Source organism: Palaemon carinicauda, chromosome 14 (genome assembly GCF_036898095.1).
Source record: "Palaemon carinicauda isolate YSFRI2023 chromosome 14, ASM3689809v2, whole genome shotgun sequence".
NCBI classification, from domain to species: Eukaryota; Metazoa; Arthropoda; class Malacostraca; order Decapoda; family Palaemonidae; genus Palaemon; species Palaemon carinicauda.
The window spans coordinates 14,150,637-14,172,423 of record NC_090738.1 but is presented as its reverse complement, the minus strand read 5'-3'; the positions used below and the strand labels follow the sequence as shown (position 1 = coordinate 14,172,423).

The window sequence follows — 21,787 nt, the reverse complement described above, 5'->3', positions numbered from 1 at the left end:
CGAGGATACAGAAACTGACTTGCACCAGTCTCGGAAGACTTCCCACTTCGATTGGTAGACTCTAATGGTGGATGCTCTCCTTGCTCTAGCAATCGCACTGGCTGCCTCCTTCGAAAAGCCTCTAGCTCTCGAGAGTCTTTCGATAGTCTGAAGGCAGTCAGACGAAGAGCGAGGAGGCTTTGGTGTACCTTCTTTACGTGAGGCTGACGTAGAAGGTCCACCCTTAGAGTAAGACTTCTGGGAACGTCTACTAGCCATCGAAGTACCTCGGTGAACCATTCTCTCGCGGGCCAGAGGGGAGCAACTAACGTCAACCTTGTCCCTTCGTGAGAGGCGAACTTCTGCAGTACCTTGTTGACAATCTTGAACGGTGGGAATGCGTAGAGATCCAGATGTGACCAATCTAGGAGGAAGGCATCTATATGTATTGCTGCTGGGTCCGGGACTGGGGAGCAATAGATTGGAAGCCTCTTGGTCAGCGAGGTTGCAAAGAGATCTATGGTTGGTTGGCCCCAAGTGGCCAAAAGTCTCTTGCACACATCCTTGTGGAGGGTCCATTCGGTTGGAATTACTTGCCCTTTCCGACTGAGACAATCTGCTATGACATTCAAGTTGCCTAGGATGAACCTCGTTACTAGGGAGATGTCTTGACCTTTTGACCAGATGAGCAGGTCCCTTGCGATCTCGTACAACGTCAGTGAGTGGGTACCTCCTTGTTTGGAGATGTACGCCAAGGCCGTGGTGTTGTCTGAGTTTACTTCCACCACTTTGCCTCGAAGGAGAGACTTGAAGCTTTTCAAGGCCAGATGTACTGCCAACAGCTCCTTGCAGTTGATATGCATGCTCCTCTGACTCGAGTTCCACAGTCCTGAGCATTCCCGACCGTCTAGTGTCGCGCCCCAGCCCACGTCCGATGCGTCCGAGAAGAGAACGTGGTTGGGAGTCTGAACAGCTAGGGGAAGACCCTCTCTTAAGTTGATATTGTCCTTCCACCAAGTCAGACAAGACTTTATCTTTTCGGAAATCGGGATCGAGACCGCTTCTAGCGTCTTATCCTTTTTACAGTGAAAAGCTAGATGGTATTGAAGAGGACGGAGGTGTAGTCTTCCTAGTGACACAAATTGTTCCACGGATGACAGCGTCCCTACCAGACTCATCCACAGCCTGACTGAGCAGCGTTCCTTCTTCAGCATCTTCTGGATGGATAGCAGGGCTTGATCTATTCTGGGGGCTGATCGTCTTGTTGTTCAGCAACGTCCTCATCAGATAGTTCCTCATCCGAAAACTGATGAGGAAACGGCAACGTCTGGCTCGCTGAGTCCGGTCGCACTGGTGCATGCGTGACGGAGCCGGACGCAATATCATGGAACTGCTGCACAGTCTGTGAACTGTCAACAACCATGGGTGCACGAGGAAGCACAGCGTCCACCCGAGACTGTCTAGACCGTCTGGGTTGTGCAGTCAACACCATACCGGGTTGCTGGGGTTGACGCACTGCGTCAAAACAAGTCACCTCTGCTGGTTGTTGAACGTCCTGAACGTCAACAACCACCTCCGAGCGTCGCTTAACGTCAACGTGCGGCTGGCAACCCACACTGGGTCGCATCGGTGGAGGAACCACCTCAACTGGCAGACGCGAGAAGGTTACCTCAGCGTCAACAGGACGCACAACCGACCGGTTGGAAGGTTGTTGGCCAGAAGGTTCGGCAGCAACCTTCTCCGCATTGAAGTCCTCTATCAAGGACGCAAGCTTGGACTGCATGTCTTGCAGCAAAGCCCATTTAGGGTCTACGGGAGCAGGTGCGGCAACAGACGGGGTTAGCGACTGAGGCGGTACCACTTTCCATCCCTGAAAGCCTTGTTTATGCATGACATAATTGTACAGCAAAACTTCAAAGGCTCGAAAACAGCTGTGAAGTTGACCTGTAAAAAACTTGGAGCGTCTCCTGGCCAGGCGCCAGGGAGAGTCTACGAGATTTGAGAAGTCTATCTGGGCAGAGGCATGAACTCCCAAGCCGAGAACTTCTCTCGTGTCATATCAGACTCTCGCTCTATAAGCCAGTTTAAAAGGAGGGAAAGCAAAGGCTGTCTCCCCCAAACTCCTCCTGGTGATAAACCAGTCGCCTAGCAAACGTAAAGCTCTCTAGGAGAGCGAGAGAGCACTAGCTTAAAAACAACGGCTTCGAAGTAGCTAGGCCTAGTGTAAGCTCTGACGTTTAGGCGAACGAGGAGCAGCAGTTACAAAAAGATCCGGACAAAGATCCTTAAAAAAAATCATCATGATTTAATTAAAGTCCATAGAGGGCTAAGCAGCTTTAGGCTCCTCTCCATATGACAGAGTCCTCAAGGTAATATCAGTAGGAGGGGGAACAGCAACTTCCTCATCTACAGGAACCTTGTCCGATAAAAGCTGAGTCTCAAGCAAGGGAGAGACCTACCGTGGTGGCAATGCTTTACAAGCAGAGTCCACACTCACTGGTGCATTAGTAGCGGACCAGGACGCAACGTCATGTAACTGCTTGACAGTCTGTGAACTGTCAACAACTGAACTGTCAACCACAACAGGTGCGTGAGGACGCACAGCGTCCACTCGAGACTGCTTTGACTGCCTAGACTGAGCAGTCAAAACAACTCTAGAATGCGGAGGTTGACGCACAGCGTCAAAACAAGTCAATTCCGATTGTTAGCGAACGTCTTGAACGTCAACAGGAACATCAGCAAGTGGCCTAACGTCCAAATGCGGCTGAAAATCCACACGAGACCGCATCGAGTGTGGTTCTAAACAACCTGACTGACGTGACTTAGCTACGCCAACGTCAACAGGAAGCACAAAGGAACGTTAGGTTGGTTGAAAGCCAGGATATCGATGAGATAAACGGCTAGACTCAACGGACTAATCGGCAGAATAGTCTTCCATAAGGGAGGCAAGCATATTCTGCATGTCTTGCCGTACAACCCATTAAGGATCAACGGAAATGGTTGTGGTAAGAGACGAGGGTAACGTCTGTGACCGCAACACTTTGCCAACAAAAAAGACTCTCGGAGTCTGTGTTACGCTTTTGTTAGGCGGCGAGCAGTTATCCGATGACTGCATAGGGTCAGAGCTGTCCTAATGGCTGTAACCAGGACGCTGGACCTGTCCTGAAAGGACTGACTTTCGCTTAAGGGCTTCGAAACCTTGTGACAGGTTTCTTATGCGAAAAGCCTTCGGATGACGAGGAGAAAAAAACGTCTCTCTCGTCTTATGGTAGGGGAGATCTTGGTAAGATACACCCGATACCATAGAGGGAAACGTCTGTACGTTGATCAAGGCCTCTCGAACCCATAAGTCGTTCGACATTACTTCTCCCCTGTTTGGGAGCTTGCAAGAGGTCCCGGACTAGGTGAACGACAGGCACGAACAGACGAACCCTCGGACGCAACACTGTAACACTTTGCGCAATATCACTTTATCACTTCGATTTTCTGTTTTGCACTTATTTCACTGAAATCGAAACTTTTACTGATTTCTACCTGAAACACGCAATTCTACCCTTCATTAAAAGGTAGTAATTGCAAAATCAGTCGTATAATGCAAGCTCATTAATACCAGCAAAAAACAGAAAACATATTTTAAGATAAAAAATTCAGTGGCTGGGAAAGAGACTAAAAACTAGTTCATATAAACTACGTTTTCAATCTCTCACCGCACATAGACTGGGGACGAGAATAAAAAACTAAAAACGTTTTATCCTTTCTCCCCGTACAGAGACTAAGGACGAGAGTAACTCGAGAACAATGTTACCCGCTTGAACGGAACGTTTTCTCTCCTCTCTCTCCCTCCGTCTCTATCTCTCTCTCTCTTTCTCTCTTGAATTCGCACTTAAGAGAAGAGCCCAATTATATTTCGTCAAAAAAAACATGTTATTTGACCAAAGGAAAAAACTGAAAGGTTTTTCAATTAAAAAGTTCCTTTAAAAAAGAATTTAAAACATTTAAGCTTTGAAAGAATAATGAACAAATCGTCAGAATCGATTTACTCTTTCTGCAAAGTGAAACCGTGATACTCTCTCTCTCTATCGTAACGATAGAGCGCAAACTGCGTAGTATAAATAAACTAAACGTTAGTTCATCTTTGAAAACAGTACGAAGACTATTCGAAGAAATTCTTTCATAAAATATTTATTAAAAATATTCATTTAAAAGGTTTTAAATCATTAGCTCTTTAAAAGCTATTTACGATTGCAAAGGGCTCAACGTTGTTTAACTTCGGTTTCCAAGTTAGGACCGCCTACTCTCAGGAAAGGTCACATATAAACAAAACATTAAAATTTTTTTTATATGTTTATAATAAATGGAAAGTTAATCGAAGAGGCCTAATAAAGGCGGAGAGATATAAAATATATAGAGGAAAATCTATAATTAATTTATAACGTGATAAGATAATTACTAAAAGCCTAAACACACTTCCGTCTAAGGGAAGGGTCGGCCATTTAAAAGTGAAAGAAAGTCCATACTCTCTTTGTCACCATAATTAAATCTATCCAAAACGAGTTCAAGATTTAAGATGAAGATAAAACACCTGCACTGCGAAAGCTCAAACCAGAATATAGTACTTCACCAAAGATGATGGGAAAAACTCCAGGTTTCAACAGCGAGTAAAGTACGTCTTGTCGACACGTCGACAGAGAGAAAATTGAGTCTTTGTTTACATAGAGCTTGGTATCTGGCCGACAGATGGCGCTGTTGGGCACACCCGCAACCTGTATAGCGATCGCTGGCGAGTTTTTTTCTGTACAGTTTGTCTGTCGAGCAACAGAGTTGCAGCTATATATTCACCGGCTAAGTTAAATATTTAAAAACAACGAACAATTACAGTACAGTTAAGCTGAACTGTAGTGATATTACTGTACATATATTACAGTAACATACACTACAGTATCAGCGAGTATTATAAAGTACAGTATTAATAAATAGGAAAAACAGTGTTTTGCTATAATTGCATGACTAATCGGTAAAATTATACTTGCGGTCAGTGCAACGAATACGTTATGGTAATACCTCGACATACGAGGGTCCCAACATACGAGAAATTGAGATACGAGGAAAGTTTCAACTAAGTTTTTGCCACGAGATACGACACAAATTTGAGATACGAGGATACGAGACGGTTCCCTATGCAGCCGCTAGGTGGGCGAGTGTGCGAGAGGCTGCTTACGAGGACAGCATCGCTCACTCTTTCCCGTCGGATCTCCATTGCATAAAGTTATCTCCAAGCATCGAACGTACTGTTTGCATTTTTTACGTGTTTTTTGTGTTGATCAGTACAGAATCAAGTGAATACGCAATGGGTCCAAAGCATGCGAGTGCAAAGAAGGTAGTGAAAAGAAAAAGCATATGATGACAATCGAGATAAAGCATGAAATAATCAAAAAATATGAGAGTGGTGTACAAGTGACTGATCTGGCTCGCCAATATGAGAGGAGTACATCAACAATATGTACCATCCTTAAGCAGAAGGATGCTATAAAGAGCACCAAGCCTTCCAAAGGACTAACAATCCTTTCAAAGCTGCGCAGTGATATTCATGACGAGATGGAGAGGCTTCTTTTAATATGGATAAAGGAGAAACAGTTGGCGGGAGATAGCGTGACCGAGACGATCATCTGTGAAAAGGCCAGCGGAATCTACGATGACTTGAAAGGAAAGCAAGCAGCTGAGAGAGGGGAAACTTCAACGCCAGCGGAAACCTTCAAACCCAGTCGTAGCTGGTTGGATAATTTTAAAAAACGGACTGGGAAACACTCGGTTGTCAGGCATGGGGAAGCAGCAAGTTCCGATTTGAAAGCCGCGGAGCTCAGTAGCAAAGAGGAGGTGGAAGAGGAGGACCGCCTTCCTACAAAGGAAATCAGAGACATGTTAGCGAAGTGGCAGAAGTTTTACTGATTTTATGGAAAAGAGGTACCTTTATAAATTGGCGTGTGGTCGTGCGTTAGTCTTTTGTGACAACACTTGTGTACGTGATTTTCGTAACATTTTGAAGGGGAGACAAAAGCAAACATTCCTAGATAGGTTCCTTTTAAAAGGGCCGGCAAAAAGTGAAGGTGAAAGCGAGTCAAAAGGCGAGGCAAAAAGAGCCAAGCCAGAAGAAAAGTAAAAAAATGAAAATGGAAACAAAATTGGTATTAAGTTTAATGTAACATAACATTACCATTTATTTTTAGGTGCGTGTACAGTAAGCTAATTTCTTTTAAGTTAAATTTAAAGTTTAAGTTATGTTACGTAGTGTTACAAAAGTGTAGCGTACCGAACGTGTTGCCGTCAAGTCTCTCTCCTCCCCTTTCTCTTTCCCTCCTCCTCCACACACACCGCCGTTAGCCGCTACCGTCTGTCTCAAAGGTAAGAACTCCATTAATATGCCACATTCTATTGCAGATCATAACCAGTATATAGGTATTTGTTATTTTGTGAGCGTAGATTGTGAATTAGAATAATTAAGAACATGTTTTTCCACTGTAATATACTGTTTATACATGTTTTTTTCAGAGGGCGGGAACGGATTAATTTTTTTCTAGTTACAGTATTTTATGTGGGAAAAATTGATCCAAGATACGAGCGAATTGACGTACGAGCTCGGGTTCCTGAACGCATTAAGCTCATATCCCATGGTATTACTGTACTGTAGTGTAGCTTTATCGTGTTCAGTTCGTAGTGTACACGTGTGCACATGTACTGTACACTTACTGATTTAATTACAAACTATTCATACTGTGATAAACACCAAGTAAAAACAATATTAGGCAGTACTTAGTGTGTAAATTATCTGAGCAAAGACAATAGGCAGCGAATTGTTAGGTTGGGTTGCGAGTTATCCCACCGTAGGGCACAGAAGATATGCAAATTCGTGCCTGTCTCTGTTACTTAACCCTCGCGAAGAGTGGGGCCTGTCTGCATTTCCAAAATCGCTTCAAGTTTTGTTTCCTACCACCACTGAAGTAATATTCAGGGTGTGTTTCTTGTATAAAGGTTCCCCACCCATACTAAAAGTATCAGCCCACAGTCATATGCTTCAAGCTCACCATATGGCCTCCTTCATGAGAGAGAGAGAGAGAGAGAGAGAGAGAGAGAGATGAGAAAGAGAAAGAGAGAGAGAGAGAGAGAGAGAGAGAGAGAGAGAGAGAGAGAAAGAGGAGAGATCAGCTCTATCTCACAAAGTTGGGTATAATGTTGCAGGGATAGTGAAAGAGTTAGGCTCTGATCAATAGAGGATAGGAAGCTACAATAGCATAACAAAAAATGCACATGAAAACTGTGTGTGATGCGTAGGTAAGTGTGATAATCTCATTTGTACTTGTCCACAAATATGCACATGCGAAGGGTAATTTTTGTTCACAGACCGATAAAATGCTCGTGAACCAAACTGCTCTTATTCAGAGTCTCTCATAAACTGAGGTATTACTGTAATATAAAGAACAATAATGCTTTACCTACCTAAAGAAAAACAATTCTGATCTTAAACTTTTTAAAATCCAAGAAAAAGATGGCATTAGTATGACATTTTCATTATAAAATAAATTTTTGAACATACTTACCCGGTAATTATATATATATATAGCTTACGTCCCTGACGTCACGGCAGAAATTTCAAAACTCGTGCCAATCGCCGATTGGATAGCCAGGTGTACCACCTGCGCGCCCTCCAGTGAAGTACCTGGAACCATTCCATGATTCCTCAGATCTTCCATGCCTCTAGTCTCTAGAGGGGAGGAGGGTGGGAATTAAATTATATATAACTACCGGGTAAGTATGTTAAAAAATTTATTTTATAATGAAAATATAGTTTTTAAACATATAACTTACCCAGTAGTTATATATATATAGCTGATTAACACCTTTGGTGGAGGGTCAGAGACAGCCAATATAGTTGGAATTCTACTTAAGAGTTAATAAAACAAGCTTAAGGGTTGTTCGTACCTGATAAGGAAGCTGAATTCAATGATTCTCTGGCTCAATATGTCCGCTTTCCTTATGAGATCCAGCGATCCTCCCAGGTAGCTGAAGACCTCTAGGAGCTGTCAAACCGATGTACATACCTCTAAGTGACAGAACCTCCTCCAATACCCAGTTCCGGGCGCTCTCAAGGAACAAAATTGACCACCTAACTAAAATCAATGATTGTGGAAGACTGTCGCAATCTCCACAAACAACCATAAAAAAAAAATAAAAGTTCCATGAGAAGAAAAGGGTACTAGGATTATGGGAAAGTAGTGGTGGATCCTTCCCCCACTACTGCACTCACTGCTACGAATGGTCCCAGAGTGTAGCAGTCCTCATAAAGAGTCTGGACACTTTTCAAATTGTGAAGCGAACACAGATTTACTCCTCCAAAAGGTTGTGTCCATAATGCTCTGCAACGATCTATTCTGCTTGAAGGCCACTGAAGTTGCTACAGCTCTAACTTCGTGCGTCCTGACCTTTAAAAGTCTAAGGTCTGTCTCACTGCAATGTGCATGAGCCTCTCTTATTAAAAGTCTGATGAAGAATGAAAGGGCATTCTTTGACATCTGTAACAAGGGCTTCTTGACCGAGCACCACAGAGCTTCCGACTTGCCTCGCAACTCTTTCGTTCTGTCCAGGTAGAACTTCAGGGCTCTTACTGGGCATAGTACTCTCTCCAACTCTTCGCCAACCACATCCGAAAGATTCGGAATCTCAAAAGCCATGGGCCAAGGTTGAGAAGGGCGTTCATTCTTGGCGAGAAAGCCTAAATGCAAAGAGCAGATAGCTTTGTTTTCTCGAAAACCAACGTTTTTACTAAACGCATGAATTCCACTAACTCTTTTGGCTGTTGCTAGACAAACCTAAAAAAAAGAGTCTTCATCGTGAGGTCCTTAAAGGAAGTTGAATGCAAGGGCTCAAACCTGTCACTCATAAGGAACTTCAGGACTAAATCCAGATTCCAAGCTGGTGAATCCTGGTGCCGTTGCTTTGATGTATCAAAAGATTTTAGAAGTTCCTGTAGGTCTTTATCATTCGAAAGGTCCAAGTTTCTGTGCCTGAATACAGTTGTTAATATACTCCTGTATCCCTTGATGGTAGAGGATGAAAAATTGCGCTTCCTTTGAAGGTATAACAGGAAGTCGGCAATCTGAGTTACAGAGGTACTGAATAAGGAAACAGAGTTAACTCTGCACCATTCTCTAAAAACCTCCCACTTGGATTGATAAACCCTGATGGTCGAAGTCATTCTTGCTCTTACAATAGCCCTAGCTGCCTCCTTCAAAAAACTTCTAGCTCTTGTGAGTTTTTCGATAGTCTGAAGGCAGTTAGCTGAAGATTTTGGAGACTTTGATGGTACCTTTCCAAGTAGGGTTGTTTGAGTAAATCTACTCTTGAGGGAAGGCTTCTTGGAGTGTCCACCATCCATTCCAGTAACTCTGTGAATCATTCTCTTGAGGGACAAAAGGGGGCCACTAGAGTCATTCTGGTCTCTTTGTTTGACACAAACTTTTGTAACACTTTGTAAAGGATCTTGAACAGTGGAAAAGCATACACATCCAGATTGGACCATTCTATCAGGAAAGCATCTCTGTGGACTGCTTCCAGATCTGGCACTGAGGAGCAATAAGTCTCTAGCCTCTTTGTCTTCGAGGTCGCGAATAGGTTTATGCATGGGCGACCCCAAAGTCGCCACAGATTCTTGCAGATTTCTTGATGGAGTGTCCATTCTGTGGACAGAATTTGACCTCTCCTGCTGAGGCTGTCTGTCATCACGTCCTTCTCCCCTTGAATGAACCTTGTAATCAGAACTACATTCCTTTCCTTTGCCCAGATGAGGAGATTCCTCGCAGTCTCGTAAAGGGACACCGAGTGGGTTCCGACTTGCTTGGCAATGTAAGCCAATGCTGTGTTGTTGTCGGCATTGACCTGCACCTCTTTGATCAAAACTGACCCTTCGAAGCTTCTGAGGGCCAACAGGACTGCTAACAATTCCTTTTGGTTGATGTGGAAGTTCTTCTGAACCTCTGTCCACAACCCTGAAACTTCCAACTTGCCTAGTGTTGCTCCCCACCCCGAGTCCAAGGCGTCAGAACACAACACAAGGTCTGGGTTCTTCTGTTCTAAGGGGCAACCTTCTTGAAACTTGTCCGGATCATTCCACCACTGAAGGCAACTTCTTATGGATTCTGTAACTGGAATGCACATCGTCTCTAGATCTTTCTCCTTATTCCAATGATGATTGAGGTGGAATTGGAGAGGACGAAGATTCAGCCTTCCTAGAGAGACAAATTGTTCCAATGTGGAGAGGGTTCCCAACAGGCTCATCCACTTCCTCGCAGAACACTTCTGCTTCTTTAGAAAAGATTGCTGTTTAAAGATGGCTTGCTCCGTCCTTAAGGGAGACGGAAAAGCCCGAAAAACTCAACTCTGAATCACCATCCCCAAATAAAGTATCTTTTGTAATGGTGTCAGAAGAGACTTGTCCTTGTTGACAAGAAGACCCAATTCTTCTGTTAGTTTCAAAGTTATCTGAAGATCCTTCAGGCAGTGATCGTAGGAGTGAGCTCTGAGAAGCCAATCGTCTAGATACAGGGAGGCTCTGATGCCTCTTGAGTGGTGTATTTTTGCTACATTGAGCACTAGTTTCGTAAATATTTGAAAGGCGATGCTGAGGCCGAAACACAGAGCTCGAAACTGAAACACTTCCCCCTTGAAGACGAACCTCAGATATTGCTTGAAGCTCGGATGAATGGGGATGTGAAAATAAGCGTCCTTGAGGTCTAATGAGACCATCCAGTCGCCCTTTCTTACTGCTGCAAGGACTGACTTTGAAGTCTCCATAGAGAACTTCGTCTTTTGGACAAACGTGTTGAGTGCACTTATGTCCATGACTGGACGCCATCCCCCGAGTTCTTGGGAACCAGGAACAGGCGGTTGTAAAAACCTGGTGACCGCAAGTCCCGCACTCTATGGCCCCCTTCTCCAACAAGAAAGACACTTGGAGTTGTAAAGCTTACCTCTTTGACTCCTCTCTGTATCTGGGAGAGAGATCTACTGGAGTTAAAACCAAAGGAGGTTTCCCTATAAAAGGGATTTTGTAACCCTCCTTCAGAAGTTGTACTGACCAAAGGTCTGCACCCCTCTTCTCCCACGCTCGCCAGAAGTTGTGTAATCTGGCTCCTACTGCCTGAAGGCAAAAGCAGTCAGACTCTGCTTCGCCCTGTTCTGAATCCTCTCCTCTTTGCTCGCCTTCCATCGGGCCTGGTGCTACCCCTGCTGAAAGTCTTCCCTTGAAAGGGCTGAGAAAACTCAGGGAATGGTGTTTCTTCCTTTAGCTTGCGGCTAGAGAAGGAGGTTGGTAAGATCTTTCTTGCCATCTTTGAGACCAGATCTTGGGTGGCCTTCTAAGTCAATGTGGATGAAATCTCTCTAATCAGTTCTTGTGGAAAAAGAGAGGAAGACAGAGGTGCATATAACAATTCCAATTTCTGAAAAGGAGTAGCCCCAAGACACAGAAACAAACACATCTGAGCCCTTTTCTTAAGTATCCCTGCTGCGAAAAGCGCTGCCAACTCATTAGATCCGTCTCGTAATGCCTTATCTATACAGGACATGATGTGGATTAGACTAGTAGTGTCATTCTCTTTAAGGGCAGAAACCTTCTTGCCCAAGGCTCCCAAAGTCCAATCGGTCTTCCTCATGGCCGACCGACAGGGAGCGTCTACTAGATTTGAGAAATCTCCCTGAGCAGAGGCAGGAACTCCCAAGCCCCCGGCTCGTACCAGATACTAGATTTAGATGCCAGTCTAGTCGGAGGAAACGCGAAGGCTGCCTTTCCTTGGTCCTTTTTGGTCTCCATCCAGTTTCCCATCATCCTTAGAGGTCTTTTTGATGACCGTGACAGAACCATTTTGGTAAAAAGAGACATCTTTGACGCCTTCCCAAGCATGAATTCTGAGGGTGGTGAACGTGGAGCAACGGGCACCAAAGAATCTGGAAACTCATCGTTAAAAACTTTCACGAGTTTCTCAAGATCCACTGAAGGACGAAACGACTTAGAATCTTCTCCTTCTGATAACTTCTCAAACAATTCAACAGAGGAAAGGTGATCGTCGACATTTTCCACTGACAAAGCCCCAACGGGAGTAACGACGTTGTGCTTATCAGGATACATTTCATTAAGGACCTAACTTCTGGCGTCAAGAAACCCCAGATCATCATGTCTGTCGCCTTGTTGATCTAACGCTTGACGCTCGGTGAAACGCTCGCGATCAAAGCGATCGGAACTAAAGTATTCTTGATCTCGACTTCTGATTTGACTAGTGTCATCACAAAGTCCGAGGCTCTCATCCTCAAAGTCATGTCTCCCTTCTTGACTTCCGGCATCACGTAAATATGTTCGACGCTCGGTGTCGCGTTCTGCATAACGCTCAACGTCACGTCCTGATTGACGTTCGACGCCGCATACCGCTTGACGCTCGACGTCCTGTCTGGCTGCTTGCTGCTCGACGTCACGTCTAGCTGGACACTCGACGTCACGTTTTGCTGGACGCTCGAGATCACGTCCTGTAGGATGTTCAACGCCACACTTAGTAGGACGCTCGATACCTCGCTCTGTAGGACGCTCGACGTCACGTCTAGCTAGACACTCAACGTCACGTTTTGCTGGACATTCGAGAACATGTCCTGTAGGACGTTCAACGTCATGTAGGACGTTCAACGTCATGTTTAGAAGGACGCTCGATGCCTCGCTCTGTTGGCCGCTCGACGTCACGTCTAGTCGCTTGACGCTCACTGTCACGTCTGGCTGCTTGACGCCTGCCGTCACGTTTGGTTGCCTGACGTTCGGGGTCAAGATTATGTCCACTTTCCTTATAAGGAACAGCTTCACGACATTTAACGGGGGAGACGTAAAGACGTTCGTCATCAAGAACCTCTCGACTAACAGCCTTACGCCGCTTGGCGTCCAGAAGGGAAGCTTCCTGATGTTCAGGATCCAGGCATGCTACTCTTTTATTGTCTGTAGATTGGTAGCTTTGCATGAACGAAGAGAGTCTCTGTTGCATCTCTTGTAGCATATCCAAATTCGGGTCAACTCGTTGTGATACAGGGGGACGTCACGTCTATCACAAGTTCGCTCTTCACGCCGCTCAAAGAACACTCAGAGCGTCCAGAGGGCGATAACCAGTCTGACGGCGGAGGAGGAGCATGAACCGAGGTCATGCCCGGTTCAGACAACTGACCAGCAACTGGACGATTCTTGACAGAATCCGATGTCCTTGCAAGACGTTTGGCAGGCGAGCTCTCTTCGGATGAAGGAAAACGCTCTGGACTGCTCCAATGGCTACAACCAGGAGCTTGCGGTGTCATGGTAGGACGCTGGTTGACTTTATCCAATTTCCTCTTAAGGGGTCTGGAAGCTTGACGCCAGCCTCTTTTAGGTACTGCGTCATCCGAGGATGATGAAACCACCTTAATCTCATCTTTCCTATGATGAGGGCGAACGTCCTGTGAAACATCAACAGGTACGCTCGAGGGGACGTCTGCTCGGGAGCGAAAGCCTCTCATTTCCTTTCATCGTTCGACATTCCTTCTCCCAGGGGTTGGGGAGCTTGGAAGAGGTCTAAGACAAGGAGAACAACAGGCCTGAGCAGGCGCACCCTCCACTGCACTAAATAAATTTATTGCACTTCTGGCACTGTCACATTTTAACTGCTTCACATCGGATATTGATTGCCTTCTGTCCGCAGCGAGCGATTCAACCTTCGCGCCCAGAGCTTGAATAGCCACCATCATATCCTTTAGTGTAGCCTCATTAGCAGCAACAGTAGTAGGATCAGAAACTACCACTACAGGGGAAGGATTAGGTTCGGTGACACGGGAAGAGGAAAAGTCTCTGGAAGAATGAGAAGAACTTCGTCTCAACCTATCTCTTTCTAGTTTACGAGTATAGCGGTCAAACTCTAGCCACTCCCTCTCAGATAAAAGAATGCATTCATCACAACGATCACCAAACTCACATACTTTACCTCTGCATTTAACGCTGAGCGAATGGGGATCAATGGAGGCCTTAGCCAACTAGGTCTTACACCCACTCACACACATTCTAAAAGTTACAGGGGGGGGGGGGGGGGGGCATTTTGAATATTTATAAGAGATCAACAAGCAAGGGTCAAAATATCAAAATCCAAAAGTACAGTAATTCAAGAATATCCAAAAGAAAATCCAAACAAGCGAGAGTCAAAACCAAATTATTGTACATCACCAAAGTAACCTGCAATAAATCAGGTAAATAGCAAGGAGAATATCCAATGATGTTGCCGCTAGCGTCAGCAGGGAAGATCTGAGGAATCATGGAATGGTTCCAGGTACCTCACTGGAGGGCACGCAGGTGGTACACCTGGCTATCCAATCGGCGATTGGCTCGAGTTTTGACATTTCTGCCGTGACATCAGGGACGTAAGCTATATACATAACTACCGGGTAAGTTATATGTTTAAAACTATTGTTTTATACTGTACCAAAAATATTATTACATTGAAATGAAGAAGCTAAAGATCTCTTACCATATGGAGATCTAGGATAAAAAGGAGTAGTTTCCTTTTGAGGAATTTCCTGTACTTTTCCATAGAGCTCTGAAGTGGATGCCTGATAGAACTTGACTTTCTTGTCTAATCCACATGTTCTAATAGCATCCAAGAGACGAAGGGTACCCATAGCATCCACATTGCCAGTGTATTCAGCCAAGTCAAATGAAACCTGAAATAGTGAATTTCTTAGTAATGCATCTATCCATTTGTTTTTAGAACAAAGCCTTAGGGGTACACTATGAGATTTAAGAATGGCCTTGGGAAGAATTAGTTTAAATTGAAAAAGATAAGGCAGTGGAAAAATATACTACCCTTTTATAAATTAAGTCTACATGCCAGTTTGTCAAGCTATGTTTCTAAACTGGAATTATTTCAGATTATCTAAAAACATATACACAAACATGGGTAATTCTCATCATGAGTTAGTTTGACAAGGGCACAAATTCAAATTCTTCATTCATAGATGGCTAGGGTATAGGGTTTCTACCTAAAAACATAAAATGAACTACTGTACATTCTGTCTCTTACACTGAAGCAAAGCAAAGTCCTTCAAAAGAAGGCAACCACGTTACCCCATAAGAATGGGAAAAAAGCACGCTAATAGAAGAAGACTGACTAAAATACATTAAGGTGTACAGTACTATTAACGACAGGGAATTGGCTAATAAGAGGTGGCTATTAAATAACTAAGTTAAACATTAGTCCAATTCTCAGATGGCATCACGACTTCATAATACAGTAGGGTCCCGAATTAAGCGTGTTCGAATTACACGATTCCCCTTTTCCACGATCGCTATTTTTCAAAAATAAATTTTCTGTATCCACGAGGCTGTTCAAAGTTCGCGAGTCAAGCACTACAAAATGTATCAAATCTATAGTCTTTTTAAGTATATTGGTAGCCCTAAATACGGTGATTTATAATAAATGTTACAAAACAATATTAACATTACATTTCATTAACATAATTTCATAATGAATAGCATATTTAAGGATAAAATTCCACATCAACAATGAAATCAACTGTTAACTGTGCGAGTCCAGCTGACAAAATGTAAACAGAAATGTGGTTACGTTCTCGGCAATCTTTATCTTTCTCTAACCTTACGATAATTGTAATGGTAGTGTTAATGATGGTATATTAAAGCATTATTTTTGTTTAGTACAGTATATTTAAAAGCCTTATTTTTCCCTCTGGGCGTTCAAGGTTTTCACGAGTAGACTGGGTTCGTTTATCGGCAGTGAATAGCCTAAACTTCGGTAACGAGTCGTCAATATTTTGTCATATTTTAAACAGTAGGCTATACATTTGATTTGCAAACATTGGTTTTGTAGAGTAGACGGTAAAATAAAATCTAGAGAGAGAGAGAGAGAGAGATTTGATGGCAGAAATCTCTCTCTCTCTCTCTCTCTCTCTCTAGATTTTATTTTACCGTCTACTCTACAAAACCAATGTTTGCAAATCAAATGTATACTGTTTAAAATATGACAAAATATTGACGACTCGTTACCGAAGTTTAGGCTATTCACTGCCGATAAACGATAACAAACCCTTTAATGCAAACTAACTGTATCCTTTGATATTCCTCTATATTTATCACGAATTCCTTCTATACCTCCTCAGACACTCTTATTTCAAATATCTAAATTATTCTTATCACAACTAACACCATCTAGTCATTTTCATTCCATTATATCTATTATTCCTCTGGATCTTATTCCCTTTCCTTATTCTGTTTATTCGATGGGATTCGTTTTTCCCTTTACCGTCTTTCAGAATCTATTTTTAGCCACTGGCAACCAAATCCCCCCTTCCCCCGTCTCCTACCGTCTCCCCTGCGAGTCCACCCAGCCTATCTCATCACTCCCCCCCCCCCTTCATCCTCCCCTGTTCTAGGTCTGTAACCTTCTGCGTCATAATATCTCTCTCTCTCTCTCTCTCTCTCTCTCTCTCTCTCTCTCTCTCTCTCTCTCTCTCTCTCTCTCTCTCTCTCTCTCTCTCTCGTTATACAATACTTACAAATAGATGAAGAAACCAAAATCGGTTTTCTTGAAGTGTCAATTAATTACAAAACGAAAAAATTATACCGTGTATACATCCATTTCAATCATAGCTTAAAATACAGTAACCGATTTCGTCTGCAAACCACTATTTTTTAGGAAACACCATTCTATTCCAGAAAATTTTTACTCTTTAAATGTCAATTGCGCTATAATAAAACATGTACTTATGTTGTAAAATTTCGGGTGTGTTTTAAAAATCGAGTATTGCTAACTTATTTTTGTTTTACTTTTGGCTGTGATCACATCAGCTGATGTCTAGCTTCCGCGCGAATACAATAACAAAGAATTGTTTACACCATTTCTTAACTTATTCAAACCATCTATACAGTTAATATTACATAAACACCAATGTGTTATAACCTATCATATTTATTGTTTAGTACTTTAAAACCATCCCTCTCTCTCTCTCTCTCTCTCTCTCTCTCTCTCTCTCTCTCTCTCATCGAACGTTATAGCGGTAACCTAATTGTTCGGTGACTTTAAAAATAGGCCTAGTACTTTCTTCTTTACCTTTTTTGCATATGGATCCATAATTGAGGTGGGTACAAGTTGACTTATAACTGAAGTTAGGAAAAGTATTTTGGATATGGAAAGGACAATTATCTTTCGTAACAGTTTAGAATTATCGTAAGTTATCACTCTGTCATTAGCGGCAGTTTGCTATTGTGGATTAAACGCATAAGGAAAAAAAAATTTCCAGCTTTGCTACGAATTTAGGAATTTATATGGATACGGTAAGTAAAATATTTGTAATAACATAATGTTTACTAAATGTTTGTAATATCATTAGTTATGACTTAGATCATGTGTGTTTAATGCATTCGTTTGTTTATTATGATCGAAGATGGAGCGTAAACAAATGGAAGGTTTCCGTTTCAGGCGGCATCATAAAGAAAAACATTTCATAAATGGCATTCATTTCATTTATTTGAAAGTTCTAATAAAAAATAATTAGAACATTGGTAATAACAAATTCAACATATAATCTATACTTGGTAAAATTGCTGTCAATTCAAAAACACAGATGTATAAATGCGTCTGTTTCTTCGTTGTGATCAGAGTTAAACGTAAACAAAACATTGGTTGTCGTTTTCTATTCTGCTTTTTAGCGTGTTTAGGATACGCATGATATAAAATCGCCTTTATTTTGATAATTCTGGATTTTCAATCATACAACAAGCTAGTCTATAGAGTGATGGTTTTGCTATTCACCAGTTGTATTATACAATAGATATGACAAACATTAAAATTTGTCTGTATTTTGGGTTGTGTTGTAACGGGAAATATATGGTGTTTACACCTATCCTGGTTATAATTTTAACCATTTTTCAAGTTATTAGAACTTTAAAGTATATTAAATGTTTTATTTATTTACAAAAACAATTTGATATTATAAAGAAATACAGTATAGTACAAAGAAAGTATTGGAAATGGGTAGTAAACACATTTGAATAGGCAAATTGCTGGTTGCCATGGCCACAATGGAATTATTTCTGTTAGTTGTGTGTTTCGAAATTCGCGATTTTCCATTTACACGAGGTCATTAATCGACCAAATTCTCGCATAATTCGGGACCCTACTGTACACTCATGACTGTCATAACCCTACTTTTGTTTTAATAGTTTGCAAAATCTACCATTTATATTGAATGGCAATAAAGCATGATCTAGATTTAACACCTGCAGTCTTAAAAATATAAGTATTACTTTGAACCGCAGCACTTAATCAACATTAGCTGAAAACTATAATTTCTTTGTGGGTTTATAGCTATTGGTGTCTTATAGACGTAAATGCATGAAGACCATAAAGTTACATAAATGATTATAGTTTTCAGTCCCACAAACTTTCTTTTAATACTGTACAAAACATATTCTACAAACCTTAACATGACTTTGTGCTCCCAAATTGTAAATTTCATCAGGCTGTACCTGGGAAATTATCTTCACCAGGCAAGTAGAGTCTGTCAAGTCACCATAGTGTAACTGCATGCGGCCACAACTGTGAATCTATGAATAAAAACTTGCATTCAGAAAAAAAGGGAATACATGTATCAAGTACAGTATTTAAAAAGTAGTCAAAAGGAATATTCCACACCTAAAAAGTTCTCAGCTAAATCCAATTTTTGACTATATGCCTTTACCCAATTTGATATATAAATCATTCCGGGTTCTATAGTCCATTTCTTTTATCGAGGCAGATTTGCACCGACTCACAGCAGTGCCCTTCTAGCTCAGAAAAGTCTCCTGATCGCTGATTGGTTAGAATTATCTCGTCCAACCAATCAGCGATCAGGAAACTTTTCCGAGCTAAAAGGGCACCGCCGCGAGTCGGTGCAAATCTGCATCGCTAAAAGAAATTTACTATACTCAAGTCTTTAGGGATTTTGTTGCTAGCCTTGCACCTTTTTCTTGACCCAAGAAGACATTAGTACCCTCAGGGATTTGGTTTCTGGTCTCACACTCTTACTCTTGACCCGACAAGATACTAGTACCCATAGGGATTTCATTGCTAGCCTCACACCCTTTTTCTTGACCCAAGAAGATACTAGTAACCTTAGGGATTTGGTTGCTAGCCTCACAGACTTTTTCTTGACCCAAGATGATACTAGTACCCTTAGAGATTTGGTTTCTAGCTTCACACCATTTTTTTTTTACCCAAGAAGATACTAGTACCCATTCACATTTGAACTGGTGGGTGACAGGCCTGGAGCAAGTTACAATTAATTAAACAAGTATCTAGAAAGGAAGAGATTGGCAATCTGTCTGTTAAGCAAGTCTGAGTTGCACAATAGTGCAGTTATACAACACTTGGATAATTTTGAAGGCATTTTAGAACCTAAAGCAATTTTACCCGTTACTGTATATTGTAAACTATTACACACTATTGTACGTACACAGTACTCTTTAATTTACTGTTAACATAGGCTATGTGAGGGATAACGTAAATATCATAAAATAAAGCCATGAAAAAAAGACAATAAAAATAAAGCATGATAGACATCATAATAAATGACACAATATTTAAGAAAGGAAGAGATTGGCAATCTGTCTAATAAGCAAGTCTGAGTTGCACGATAGTGCAGTCATACAACACTTGGATCATTTTAAAGGCATTTTAGAACTAAAAGACATTTGACCCGGTACTGTATATTGTAAACTATTACACACTATTGTATGTACACAGTACTCTTTAATTTACCGTTAACATACGCTATGTGAGGGATAACATAAATATCATAAAATAAAGGCATGAAAAAAAAAGACAATAAAAATAAAACATGATAGACATCATAATAAACGACACAATATTTAAGAAAGACGATCAGATTGGACGATAGACATCATAATAAAAGACACAATATTTAAGAAAAGACAATCTTACAAAGTAAAACCATTCTCACCTTTGAATCTTCATAAAGATGACGAATCCTACCAGTATTGAAAGAAGACGATCTCCTTATAATTCCATGCACCTGATAACCTTTGCTTAGGAGTAATTCTGCAAGGTATGACCCATCCTAAGTAAAAAAGAGAGAAATACAAGAACTTCAGTAACCAATGAAGTTTTCAAATTAATATAAAAATCTTGATAAAGAAAATGTCATTTCATTTCCAAATCAGAATTCATTCACCATGTACTACATAAATAAATTTGTATTTTCAAAGAGAATGAGAAGCATAAAATCTTTAGGAATATCTGTGAATATTTTTCACAATTAATTATTAATACTTTGAGTTGGGCTAACTTTTTTTGTTCCCTAATGAAAAACAAGACTTTAATGTAATGTGATAAACAAATTAATATTGTACTTTTACCTACCTGACCTGTCACACCAGTAATAATTGCAACTTTCATTATCTTGGTTAAATGAACACAGTGCAGAGCTGTTTGACCTTTGTTTCAATCCAGTTATTGGAATAACAAACCTTTTAGATAAAGATCAAGTACTTCAAATCACAAAAATGAAATGTAAAGTTAGAAACCACATAACACATAAATACAGTTTACAGTATATCAAATTGATACGTATTCACAAATAGAAACTACAGTAATAACATAAATAAGACAAATTTGTAATAATTTGTATTTTTCCTAGCATACAAACATTCCACTGTATTTATATTGAGTATATTGTTTTTGGCGAAGCTGAACTAGCCCTGATAATTTTTAGTGAGGGATAACTACCGCACCCCCTAGCTAGCCGGGGGAGTGGGGGTGGGGGGGTTAGCCTGCTCATTGACACACCTGGGTTGAGTAACCACTTTGCTTACTGGCAGGACTTCTTGCAGGGTAGGGTGGGGGGAGCAATGAGTAAAAACAGTGGAATGTTTGTATGTTAGGAAAAATGCAAATTATTACAAATTAGTCATTTGTTCCTGCACAAATACAAACCTTCCACTATTTATATTGGATAGACTCACTCTTAGGAGGGAGGAAATCCTTGACCAACTGGCTTTGGTATTTTGACCTGGGGTTCTCTCTACTTCGGTAAGCCCAAAGTAGTAGGAACCCTACCCTCGCTAAATTCTTGTGCTATGCCCTACTAGCGGCCTGCAGAACTGTGTGTGTTTGTGAAACTGGCAACGAGGCTGGTCTTTGACGTAGGAACTCAAATACACACCTCAGATTCATTAGACTTTACCCAATACCCTCCCTCAAAGAGGTATTGGGGACAGAATAAAGTACTATTCCTATATTTAGAATACACAAGTGAAAATGAGTCTTACTTGCAGAAAGATGAGGTCAGCTTGAGCTGAGGGACAATGGTGCTGTTTTCCCAAGGGGGGGGGGGGGGAGAGAAGGTGAAAGGAAGATGGAGCCAGTCATTCATTCTACTCATTCACCCCAGACTAACCTGGGTAACCTCAGCCCTCAACCCTCTGGTACTTGTCCAGCAAAGAGCTTAAGGTGTTCAGACCACTTTATTGTGCAGCCACCACAGACCTAATGGAGAACGTGTCCAGGTTCCTGTGGGTTACGTCTTGCAGGTAGTGGGCGGTGAGCATTGTTTGGCGTTTCCACACGCCCGCTTGCTGTACCTGCACCACTATGCAGTTCTTTTTAAAAGCCAGGGACGTTGCAATGGTCCTGACATCATGAGCTCTGGGTCATTTGGAAATAGGAGGGTCTGGATTGTGGGTGAACTCAATCGTCTT

The 21,787-nt window shown here is 41.8% G+C and overlaps 1 protein-coding gene across 7 annotated transcripts in view; it reads right to left on the bottom strand.

Moving 5' to 3' along the window:
- The window catches only part of Gmd (GDP-mannose 4,6 dehydratase), a 177,098-nt gene that overhangs the window by 41,524 nt on the left and 113,787 nt on the right, over window positions 1-21,787 (bottom strand). For 3 of the 7 annotated variants that reach the window (XM_068386824.1, XM_068386818.1, XM_068386819.1), the window contains exons 2-4: window positions 20,032-20,148; window positions 18,512-18,637; window positions 14,547-14,739 (exon numbers count right to left, since the gene is read on the bottom strand). In XM_068386824.1, the coding sequence (XP_068242925.1) occupies window positions 14,547-14,739; window positions 18,512-18,637; window positions 20,032-20,148 (436 nt within the window). Of the gene's footprint in view, window positions 1-14,546; window positions 14,740-18,511; window positions 18,638-20,031; window positions 20,149-20,450; window positions 20,582-21,787 lie in introns of all 7 variants that reach the window. The other 4 variants (XM_068386820.1, XM_068386821.1, XM_068386823.1 and 1 more) reach the window with 2 other exon arrangements.